Source organism: Asterias amurensis, chromosome 7, assembly GCF_032118995.1.
Source record: "Asterias amurensis chromosome 7, ASM3211899v1".
NCBI lineage: Eukaryota > Metazoa > Echinodermata > Asteroidea > Forcipulatida > Asteriidae > Asterias > Asterias amurensis.
The window spans coordinates 9,057,589-9,070,613 of NC_092654.1; the positions used below are offsets into that span (position 1 = coordinate 9,057,589).

At 38.1% G+C, this 13,025-nt stretch overlaps 1 protein-coding gene across 1 annotated transcript in view; it reads left to right on the plus strand.

Moving 5' to 3' along the window:
- LOC139939646 (metabotropic glycine receptor-like) overlaps positions 1-13,025 on the plus strand; it is an 88,029-nt gene that overhangs the window by 71,498 nt on the left and 3,506 nt on the right. The window contains exons 5-7 of the mRNA XM_071935692.1: positions 7,987-8,225; positions 10,977-11,115; positions 12,848-12,953. Coding sequence (XP_071791793.1) covers positions 7,987-8,225; positions 10,977-11,115; positions 12,848-12,953 — 484 coding nt within the window. The remainder of the gene's footprint in view (positions 1-7,986; positions 8,226-10,976; positions 11,116-12,847; positions 12,954-13,025) is intronic.

A 13,025-nucleotide genomic window follows, 5' to 3' on the forward strand; every position in this document is an offset into this window, starting at 1 on the left:
GTGATTTTTTTTTTTCCTGTACCGAAAGTACTTTAAGGTAGATGTGATGGTACATCTATACATTGCATTGGCTTCATTTTTGAATTTTTTATTTTATTTCAATAAGACTTGCGATATCAAAGATGTAAAAGCATTTCTAAGAAGAGACCACTGGTGATTATAATTCCCAACTCTCTCCATCTACCGTTAATGACTTTACAATGCACTGTGTCTGAAGACTCTACTTAACCTTTAAAGCAAAAGCTCATTCAGAATGACGAAATATGTGTGTTTTTGCAGGGGTTGAATTTAATTAGGTTTTTGATGAGAATTGCCGTAGGGAAATCGCAGTATGCTCAAGCTGCACGATTTGCGGAAGAAATTAAACCAATGAAAAGGTATTTGTTAGTAGTACTCAGTGATTCATTATCCACGATGCATAAGATCAGTCGCAATCAAAAAGAAGTGATTATACGTGTGTCTTGTGAGTGGGGAAAATATATTATGCTTAGAGGCAGAAAACGAACCAGTAAAAATGTTTGTTTAAGGTTTTCCATTTTGCTTGAGACATTAAAGGCAGTGGACACTATTGGTAATTACTCAAAAAAAATTTAAACCTAAAACCTAACTTGGAAACGAGTAATGGGGAGACGTTGATAGTATACAACATTGTGAGAAACGGCTCCCTCTGAAGTGACGTTGTTTTCGAGAAAGAAGTCATTTTCCACGAATTTGTCCAGTGCCTTTAATTCTGCGAAAACAACGAAGTATTTTGTTTCTCTTCTTTCTGAACACCTTTCCCTTAAAGACACTGGACACAATTGGTAATCGTCAAAGACCAGTCTTCTCACTTGGTGGATCTCAACATATGCATAAAGTAACAAACCAGTGAAAATTTGAGCGCAATCGGTCGTCGAAGTTGCGAGATAATAATGAAAGAAAAAACACCCTCGTTACACGAAGCCGTGTGCTTTCAGATGCTTGATTTCGAGACCTCAAATTCTAAATCTGAGGTCTCGAAATCAAATTCGTGGAAAATTACTTCTTTCTCGAAAACTACGTTACTTCAGAGGGAGCCGTTTCTCACAATGTTTTATACCATCAACAGCTCTCCATTACTTGTAACCAAGTAAGTTCTATGCCAAACATTAGTTTTAGTAACTACCAACAGTGTCCACTACCTTTAACGATAGAGATGACCTTTCGAGAATGAAATATGACTGTTTGATCTTTTAATCACAAAATGGCAAGAGGGTCCCTTTTTGCTGCTCGTTATATACTTTATAATCATCGTTCTAATTTCGAAGTAATTGGCCAGATGTTGACCTATTTATAGATTTGTTTTGTTAGGTTTCCTTCAATCTCAAGACGTCTCAGACTCCCAGATTGTTTATTCGGACTTACCTCATGATCGATACATCAATGATAATCAATGACAGTAATTATCGAACTGTGGAAGGGCAACGTATCGATTAACTGGAGGATTTTTTTTAGTTGGGTACAGAACATGTGAGCAAAAGGGCTATATGCGAAAATTAATGATCAAAGAAAAAGAATTTTATCTCCTAGAAATAAAATTCATAGTTCATAAAGATGACTCATATATCGTGACTTGGGGCCTATATATCATCGTTATGATTTTGCATAAGTCGTACGTAGGACTTGTGATCTCATACTTATGGTTTGACTATTCAGCATAAGTCATAATTATGACTTGTGTCAAATCAGTCCGAGATACATAGCCATAACTATGATTTGTTAGTCATTATTATGAGAAATAACTCATAATTATGACTTGTGACTATAAGTCATAATTCTGACTTTAATTTGACTTTTTCTCTCAAAATTCCTTACAAGCTTCCGTACGTAAAAAGTAAAGAATAAATTTTGTTTGCCTCATTCCATAAATCCAGTCTTCTTAGATCCGATCAGAGCATTTAAAGGAACACGTTGCCTTAGATCGGACGAGTTGGTCTATAACCGTTATATCTGTAACCGTTTGTTATAAAATACATATGGTTGGAAAGATGTATTAAAAGTAGAATCAAATGATCCACAAAAATTTGCCTCGAAATTGCGTGGTTTTCCTTTTCCTTTGCGAACCAACACGGTCGGCCATTTATGTGTGTCAAAAAGTTGACTCCCATAAATGGCCGACCGGGTTAGTCGACAAGATAAAAGGAAAACCGTGCAATTTCGAGGCATGTTTGTGTGGATCATTGTATTCTACTTTTACAACATCTTTTTATCCTATGCAGTTTATAACAAACGGTTGCAGACGCTTTTCAAAGACCAACTCGACCGATCCAAGGCAACGTGTTCCTTTAAATAATATCAATCAATGTCACAGTATCCAGGAAGTAACACAAAATTTTAAACCATGGACAGTTTTATGAACATGGTTAAATAATATGATTTGTGTGTTGCATCAATAGACCTACCCCATCGAGACGAGAAAACGACCCAGTTGTGATTCTTCGGTTTCTGCTACGATGATTATTAAATTTCATATCGGCTAATTAAATAAAGTACACTATGAACAGAGTTATGAAATGACAAACCTGGAAAGTAGAATGGGGGCGGATACCACTTTGAAAACCTTCAGAAATAAATGAAAAAGGGATGAAGAGATGAAAACCCAAAACAGAACATCAAGAGATTCTCAATTTAATATAACATGTACGATGATTTAATTTGATTTGAGTAGCATTCGTTCGGATATAGTAAGAACATGGCGAAAAAACACGCACAGCAACAGGAGTTTATACAAAGAAGCACCATATTCAAAAACAGAAACAAGACAGAAAAACAGCACAAATTTATCAAAGGATAGTCCACAAAAGCCTATAGCTCGAACCTATTTCCAGTGGGGTTAGTTTAAAGCCATTGGACTCTTTTGGTATAATAGAACAAAAATAAAAGTTCACAGCTGTGTTACAAATAACTTACAGTGTTTACAGAAGGTAGTGGTGAAAGACTTCTCTTGAAATATTATTCCATGATATGCTTTACTTTTTGAGAAAACAGTAAAACAATATCAATTCTCGATATCGAGAACTACGGATTTATCTTAAACACATGTCATGACACGGCGAAATCGTGCGAAAACAAGGGTGGGTTTTCCCGTTATTTTCTCCCGACACCGATGACCGATTGAGCCTAAATTTTCACAGGTTTGTTATTTTATATAGAAGGTGGGATACACGAAGTGTGGGCCTTGGACAATACTGTTTACCGAAAGGGTCCAATGGCATTAACAGTACAAAAGGGGCGTATTCCAATTTTAAAATCTGGTTTTAAAAATTAAAAACAAGAATTAAAAGAAAAACAGCACAATAATATCAAAGGATAGTCCCCAGAAGCCAATACATTGAACCTATATTTCCATTTGGATCCAAACATTACCAGAAGGGCGTATTCCAAATCCTTAGCTGGGATTAACAACATAATAACAAACACACAAAAAACAAGAAAGAAAAACAGCTAAAAATGATCAAAGAATAGCCCCCTAAAGCCAACTACTTGGACAAATTTCCATTACAACAGTACGAAATGGACCTATACAAATTTTGAAAATCTTGTCAAAAAAATGCTCGATATTTGTTCCCGGAATGTTTCTCAAATCCTTAGCTGTAAACAACAACATAATAAAACCGCCAGGGGCTTCAATTGTCTTTGTCCAGGATAGCGTTGTGATAGGAGGAGGCACCAGCCATTTTCAATTATCACCCACGAGCTTGAAAGGATATCCTCAGAAGAAATTATTACACCTGTCATGATGTCAATTACTGGCAAATGTGACGTATGTGACTCTAACATAGAACATATGTTCTCAAAGTGAGCTTGCTAATTATATACTATATATATACACGCATTCAATATCAAAGGCCAATTTTCTCCAGCGTAAAATCGCATTTGATTTTAAACAAAAAAGTCAATAAATATTTCATTAAGGAGCAGCTGGTGCTAGCATAAAATATTGTATGAGTTGAATGTTCTTTGTCCGTATGAAGTTAACTCACTTTTGATATGTTAATGAGATGCTAATATACATTACAGCAAATGTAAAGCTAAAAGGAATGAAGCTTACTGTTTAACGCTGAGTTAACTTCATTGGGCTACTCTCATTACAGTGTATAAGTATAAGGTTTTTTTGTTTGTTTTTTAAAGTTTTTTTTACAATGGGTTAGTACAAATGTTTTTAGGACTTTTACTCCTGTTGCTATACTTCAGTTTCTTATTTTTTAATTTGTCCAAATATTATACCTGGTTATTTTTTTTTTACTAGTGCCATTGTTTAGCGCGCTAGAGCATTTCCAATATGATTCAAGCGCTATATAAGTTTTGGCAATTTAGGCGCTAAATAAGTTTTGGTAATATTAAATCTCCGGTGATTACTGATTGGCAGTCTTTTTATATCCAGTCTGCTAAATTTATAGTCAAATTTAACATAAAAGTTTGATAATCTAGACTGCAGGAATGCAGAGAAAGTGGGCATGAAATGTCTATAATGGGAATAGCAATTTACATTATGAATGCATTACTGTAATTGCCCATGACCGCAGGCAATAAACTATGTGCATAAAAATGTACTTCATTTTTATTGTTGCTGCAACATGGGTTTTATTACCTTCCTGCCAGTTGCATACACAACAAAAAGTGTAGCTAATGAAAGAATATCGGTACTTGCAATCCTAAAGGCACTGGACTTGTTTGGTAATTTGTCAAAGACCAGTATTCTCACTTGGTGTATCTCAACATAGGCATAACAAAACAACCCACACAGTGAATTATTTTGCTCAATTGGTCATCGACGTTGCACGAGAATAATGGATAAATAAAACTCCCTTTTGCACCATGATTGTGTGTGCTTCCAGATGCCTGAAAAGGCTTCCCGCTTGAAGTCTTTTTCAGATTCAAATAATATTGATTGAGAAATTACCTCTTTCTCAAAAACTACGTTATTCCAGAGGGACTCGTTTCTCACAATGTTTTATATAACAGCTCAACTGCTCACCTTTGCTCAATAATTGCTCGTGAATTATTTTTTTTATGCTAAATATATCTTTTGAGTAATCACCAAGTGTCCAGTGCCCTTAAAGTTCTAAAATGTAAATAGTAAAAAAACAAATATTTAAAAATAAATTGCTGTGCTGTAAATACAATACATATTTCCTCTCTGAAACTGTTTCAGTTTTGGCAAAGAAGAGTCTGTAAGTCAGGTTGGAATAATTAAGTACGATGGCATCCACAAAAAAAAACTATTTTATCGCAAATTTACTGAAAACGTTAGCACCATTTTCTATGAGGTTTTCGCAGGTTTTGTCTTACAAACATGAAGAGTAGGTTTTATCCCTTTAAAAGTAGGCCTACATCTTTAAACCCCCATGGATTTAATTGCTCACGCAGGCTCATCGTTAATGGCCAGCAAGCTGATAAAAAATCCCGAAGTAAAAGTTTACCAGAAGCTGTGACCATTGGGGAGGTCAGGCTCAAGTAAAGGTCATAACGAATTGTTTTGTGGGACGGGGGGGGGGGGGTTGATGTGGAAACTAGGAAAGAAACAGTTATACTGACACCGGCCAGCTATACTCCCCCCCCCCCCAAAAAAAAAAAAAAAAAAAAAAAAAAAAGGAAGTCGAACCATTGGGGACTTCTGAGAATGCAGAACAATCAAAGAATTGGACATAAAAGAATAGCAATTAATGTTTCCTCATCCAAATGATTAGCACTTAGCAGGGCACTTTAAAGAATAGAAAGTAATGTTTTCATTTTCCCCATGCACATAATAAGCACTTAGCAAGCTTGATAACAAAAAGGGGCTCTGGCAATGTAAAGATCCGTTAAAAAGAGGAAAAACAGACGAAATGAATAGTATTTAAGAAAATTGCTACCTTGTCCATAGAAGTTGCAATCCAGTAGAGCCCACTTATGCATGCGTCACTGAGTTTTTGGCGCACTCTACATCAATGACAACATTTTGCAGGCAATTTAGTTTGTGTTTACAAACAGAATAGAAAATTCCGTTCGTCTATATTTAATCAGGTATAGAGGCGGCAATTTGCGCTCCAAAACTTTCTCTTTGGGGAATTGTTTCTTTCATTGATATCTAAGCTGTGACATGCATTTCTAGGGCACTGTGAGTTAGACAACCCTGGGGAATATAGCACACGTAAAAATGCAACCATTTTCTATGCATTAAAGGGTCTATGTAACTTTTGTTGGACAAAAACACAATGTCCACAGATTTACACTAAACTTACACAGTTTGAAGATAATGATAGTAGAAAGCTTCCCTAAAAATACTACGTGCTGAGGTGCTGTAGTTTTTGTGAAATGAGTAAAACAATGTCATAAAAAAAAAAAAAATTGTCTCATGAGACGAAAATTGTTTTAATCATTTACAAACATATTTTCATGAAATTGTTTTACTAATTTCTCAAAAACTACAGCACCTTAGTAAGTAATATTTGAAGGGAAGCTTTCCACTATCATTATCTTCAAACCCTGTAAATATGTAAATCTATGGACATTTTAAAAAGGTACCCAAATCCTTTAATTAACATACAATCGATCGAAAGCTTGCCCGTACATTGTTTTCCGGTGAAGGTGTAATGCAATAATTGCTAAGATTATTATAAGCCGTATCCGAAATAGACAGGCTTCAATGATAGGGCGTACTATGGTCGTCTGTTTCTCCATACATCACCAATTTACACCCCTGCTTCAGAACACTGCATGTTAGCGTATAGGCAAAAATATACTCAAATTTATTGAGAGGATGTGGTATTTCATTCCATATGCATCTTTTCTGCGTGAGCTTACTTACGCTCTTGTGGGGTATTTTACACAACAGGACAATGGACCTCACAATGGTATTCTTTGTTCAACAACCTGGATCTCACAAGAGAACTCTTTAGAAAACGGAATAATAGAACTTGACTTGCTTTATATTTTACTATACCGCAGAGTAGACTTTCTGAACTCGGGAGACTTCTGTTTCTTGATTGATAACTAGTGTGGTGAAAACTTTAAGAACTTGTTTCAGGCAATTGCTCTTTAACCGAGAAACTTACTAATGGTGTGGGCCCAACAGTCTCTTGTCAACCCATTGACATTAAAACAAAACAAACACACGCATATTTGCCATAAGGGAAATTCCGAGGCGAGAATCAACACCAGTGCAAGACCAAACATCAACACATTAAACACTCACTGTCAATTAGCGCGCCAATGGCGTGGCAAGTGTCTGCAGTCTAACCATGGTCTAACATGGTCTAACATACTTAGGTCGTACTTGATAATTAGCACACCAAAGTGACTGAGCAACAAAGTGGAAAATCAAACAAACTCGCCACATACAAAGCACAGCTGTGTTAATTGTGGAAATACAATCTAAGTGCATGTTACACATTTTGTAATGGGCGTGTTAGAAGAAACAAATACCATGTTATACACTTACAAGAAAAGTTAGTAGAACGACCATGGCCCAGTGCCATAAAGCTGTTCAGCAGAAATTTTCTGCTTAGCAAATTTCTTGACTATGTAAGAAATGAACGGGGTACCAATCGCAGTAGCTGTTAAGTATTTTGGCTGGAAATCGTTTTTTTTTTTATAAACAAAAGTGTGTTGTGCTTAGCAGGTGTTTGTGTTTCGAGACTTTATGAAATTGGGTCTATAACTGGTAAGCCCAGTGCTTTTATGAATGAGAAAATATAGATCTTTAACATTTTGACACCAAGAATTAAATGATTCCGCGTTCACAATAAAGAGCGCCACCAAGTGTTTCGCCACAGAGAGGGCCACGTGAAAACGAAGCAATTTTGCGTTTTAGTTGTTGAAGTGCCCTATTACCGGAAGGAAAGGCTACGATTTTCTCAGCATGACTTAAACTTCCACGTGGTTTGAATCGTTGGCTTCAGAAGTGCAACTTGCATGGTTGACAATGTAACAAGACTCAGAAAAAATCCATTTAAAAAACTGTGTTCAATCTTTTCTCACCAACAGAAAACTCGCCATCTTCCAAACACGCTCAGCCACACGAGTTCTGGTTCGTGACCGGGATGTCCTGAAATGGTTGGTCCTGATCGTTGTCGTGCTGTCCGGGTACCTGGCCGCATGGACCGCCTTCTCTGTTCAGAATGTCAAGAACTGCAACGTTGACGTGGTGGACGTAAGAATAGCAGAAGACGGGATGAAGTTCAGTGTGTGTTTGATGGAATGGTGGGACTATGTTATTGAAATAAGTGAGTAGGCCCTGAAGTTGTGATCTTTAACCATAGAATAATATAATAATAAGAATAATAATATTTACCCCATGAATGCGCATTCACAGTGCAGATCTAGATGTTTTCATTTTGGGTTTGGGGCTTTGTATCTAATCATAGACCTTATCGCAAATACTCAGTACGCGCGCGTTAAGCATGGAATGAGGTGCATGCTGGTCTAGCTAGCAATCAAGTTTGAATGCTAGCTCGACCAGCACACACCTCGTTCAACAGTTAGCTCTTGCACAATGGGTATTTGTGAAAAGGTCTATTCATATGTGAATTTGTTATCTCATTTGGGTGCGAGAGGGGTGGGCATCTGAGTGGGGCGGGAAAGGTTCTGATTCTGAGGGGGGGGGGGGGGCTGCTGTATTTGTTAATTACATTTTAGGCTAAATTAAAATGGTAGTACAACACAGATCCTTCCGGTACCCAGTTATGGGAGTCCTAAGATAGGACTACTGGGTGTCTGATAAGAGACGACTTCTGGTACCCAGTTATGTGTGTCCTATTAGAGACGACTACTGGTACCCAGTTATGGGTGTCCTAAAAGATGTCTACTATAGTACCCAGTTATGGGTGTCCATGCAGTTGGCTGGTAGACATTGAGTTCGACATGGTGGGACCAGTATTATTCGGTCACAATATGGTTGCTCATGGAGGAAGGAAGAGAAGGAGCTCGAACGAAGGGACTTCAAAAGTCGAACCCTCGGTACCGCAGTTGTTTAACGACACCTCGTAAACACCCACATACCTTAAACAGACAATGGGCGACCTGGCGTATGTGAGTTTGCGCGAGGACTTGGTTCTTCACGCAAGTATGGCGTTGTATGTCGTATGGATATAATAAAGAAAAACTAATTTTTTGAGACCTGATCAATCTTGTGTACGCTTTCGCCCACCAAAACAAAAACACACAATTGAATACCAACCATCCTTGTGTGCTAATACACACATTTTGAACCACCGCTAGGGACAGGAAAGTCGCAAAAAAAGTAAAAATATGCTATGATATTTCCATGTTAACACCACAAACGGTAACTGAAGAAGTGTATAATTCACAATTCTTGTCTCCAATGATTCAACTTTACACGAAGGCAACGGTGCAGAGTGGCGGTACCACACCTTCTGTACAAAGAGATCTAACCGCGCTCACTAATCGGCCGTCCTGCAGGAAGTCTCCTATCTTTTTCCACTGGTCAGACAGGGGCATTGTCAGGGTTTTCTTTAGTTACCCTGCGGTTTGGCGGGCCGTTCGAGCTCCTTCTCTTCCTTCCTCTAAGGGTTGCTGTATGCTATTTTCTGTCCAAATGCACAGCCCAATGGGCAGACTAGTCTTGCACCCTGTATTCACAAGTAGGTTTTATTGACACAAAATGGCTTCTCATCACAAGTTGTCGCAACTCTCTCACAGGTCTGGATCTTTGAAAGGGCAAGGCCATTTTCCTTTTTCAAAGGGTGCTTCGTAAAATCATTAAGTATATGGGAAACTTTTGAAGGGGCACCAAGGCCAAGACCAGTACAGGGGCAACGGACGCCATGGCTAACTGTGTACAATTCCAGGCCTGCCCTTAATATACGGATCTGTAGTTAACCCCCACTGTTGGACTTGCAATCACAATGTTGAGGAACCATTTCTGGTACCTTTGACATCTGGTTACTCATTCCGGAATTGCAATTCATAAACAAAAGACACAGATAAACACATAAACAAACCAGGGGTTAAAATGACCAAGGAAGGGAAAATTCTGTCAAAAAAGGGGGCATTGACCCATGATGAAGGTGACTTCCCAAAGTACCCTCATCCTTCTTGTCTTTAAGATATTAATGACAATTTCAAGGTTTTTCTGATTGGGGCCTGACATAATAGCTATAATAAATACATCATTGATAAAGAATTCTTATTTTGGTCTACGATTAACTGAGTATAATTATAGCATAGTACACTCTGTGATTTCCTGAGTACTGCAGAAAAAAAGAAAACAAAACCCAAACAACAACACAAGCAAGGGCTTGAAATTAAGCAAAATGCCTTGTTCCAAATGTTTGACCATTACATGTTCGTTATAGAACACCTGTTGTACTTTCTGTTGTTCCTGTATTGAAGCCATCCCTATTGGTAGTGAGGACCCATGAAAACAAAGAACCGACTATTGAGGACCTATTGTCCTCAGAGGGTAGGCCATACAAACGCACAAACACCCCAACAACACTAACATGTATAAATATGAAGGAACTAAGGCAAAACACCAGCTAGTAATAATACTTTTCATTCATTTTCATTCATTCTGGTGGCATGGTTGGCGTGTGCGTAAAGCGCTCGCCTCTCACCAAAGTGATCCCGGTTCGATTCCCGGACGGGGCCATAATGTGAGTTGAGTTGTGCGTTGGTTCTCTGCTGTGCCACAAGGGTTTTCCAGAACATCCGGTTTTTCTCCCTCGGGAAAAATCAAACACTTCCTTGGCTGTGCTCCGTGGTCATAATGGGTTGATGTGGCTGGCAGCCAAAGGCGCCCTTGCATGCCTGCTTCTCGAACACGCTGTAGCCACGTCCTTCGCAATTCAGCTCTTAGCTGCGAGTAAGGATGATTAGCCCCCAAATTATTATTATTATTATTATTATTACTTATGTGTTTGATGACCAATTAAACTAGGAACCACCTTGGGGATAGACACAGCTAAAACTTCCTCAATCATAACACTAAGTTACATGAAATCTTCTTTCCACAGTTGAGTTTCTGTTTTTGCTGTTTGGAATCTACCTGTGTTACTCAGTCCGTGCAGCACCAAGTGAATTTCACGAGACTCGCTACATCAGCATAGCTATATATAACGAAACGATCTTCTCTTCTTTTCTCTACGTTTCAAGGTAAGGAATTCTTGCAGGGTTTAAACAGATTTCTTGGAGTTAATTTGATTTAAAGGGAAGGTACACTATTTGTAATTGTCATAGACCAGTGTTCTCACTTGGTGTATCTCAACATATGCATAAAATAACAAACCTGTGAAAATTTGAGCTCAATTGGTCATCGAAGTTGGGAGAAAATGATGAAAGAAAAACCACCCTTGTTGGACGAATTTGTGTGCTTTCAGATAAGAATAAAATACTTCTAGCTAGAAGTCTTTTAATATTTTAGTGAGAAATTTCCTCTTTTTCAAAAACTACGTTACTTCAGAGGGAGTCGTTTCCCACAATGTTTTATACTATCAACAGCTCTCCAATGCTCGCCACCAAGTCAGTTTTTAAGTTAATATTTGTTTTGAGTAATTACCAAACGTGTACCTTCCCTTTAAAAAACCTGAAAAAGTAAAAAAAAAAAAAAAAAAAAAGGCACTCGAACAAAGACACTGACTAAATTGGGAGCAAGATAGGGCTAGATAGCTCAGTGGGTAAAGCGTCAGTCATTGGTTCAAGTCCCACTCTAGTCAATTTGTCTTTGTCCAAGTCTAAATCATGAAGCAAAAGTGGCACATCTTATTTGAATAACTCTTCAATTTGTATGGAAATTATGTCACAAAATGTAAGATTTCCCATATGCCCAGTTTAGCATTTCGCCTGCCAGAAAGGCCCTGGAATGAACAACACCACTCAATTTGCATAACAAAGGTTACATGTGTATCCATGTACAGAGGAGTATGTGACCTTCCTGCCAATATTTATGACATCTATTACATAACTCATAATCCTTGAGATTTTTGTACCAGCTCTTAGGAAATAATTTATAAGAGATGTGTTATTTTTTTAAAGGTCTTGCCAACAACATACTGCACTGACAGGAATACTCACAGTTTACAAACTAGAAGGTTGTTTGTATTACTCGGTGGAATGAGATTGCAGTAATATAAAACAATATAAAAAATCAGGGTTTTGGTTCAAACTTTTTACTGTGACTAGCCCCAAAACATAAAAGGGGTGAGACTATTCAATTAATGTATAAAACCATTCATTGCTCAAGTTTAAGGGGCAAATGAGTAGGAGGAATGCCTAGCTGTACTTCTGGTTACGCCACTTGTCCATGGGACAGCTTGGTGGAGCAGTTTTGTTCTTTTTCTCCAGAACTTAGATCAGAGCGTTGTGGGTTTGAGGCATGTCTGTTTTGAGCAGAACGAACTAAGTTCATACACACAATACAAGCAATAAGCCTGCCTAGCTCATTAGACTTAAACAAAGGCCTGCCCTTAGCCGTCTCATGGAGGTAGAAATAGATTTCCTCCAAGGCTAGGGCCTTTCCCACACCTTGGCTTTGGCTCTCCAGCTCAGGCTTAGGCTCCTCGCGCTGTGTACACAGCTCAGCCTTTAACCTGCATTTTGGAGCAGCGCGCATTGCAGGAACATCAGCACATGGAGCCTGGAGCCTGAGCCTAAGCTGAGGTTTGAGAAAGGCCCCTAAATGTAATCTAGGCTGGAAAAGCAAATAGTTTGGTCCCATTTGGGTTTGAAGAGACTTGGTATACATAGTGCTCTTAAAATACAGGGAACAGTACAAAGATCGTGGTTGCATAACAAATGAAATTGCTGGAGAACATATAATCCATTGCCATATTTATTATTCAAACTGATAAACATACATTAAATATAATTTAACTTGAATTATTTTCAGACATTTCGTGTGGGGCAAGGTAGCCCCTGATTGGATATACCTTACGTACTTCCTTCGCTCTCAGCTGACGACCACCGTTATGCTAGCGCTCATCTTTATTCCAAAGGTATGATTAGTAAGCCTGGGCTACTAGTGAAATTTACTATTTGACTAGTCGTGCCTCAATTAGTTGCGACCT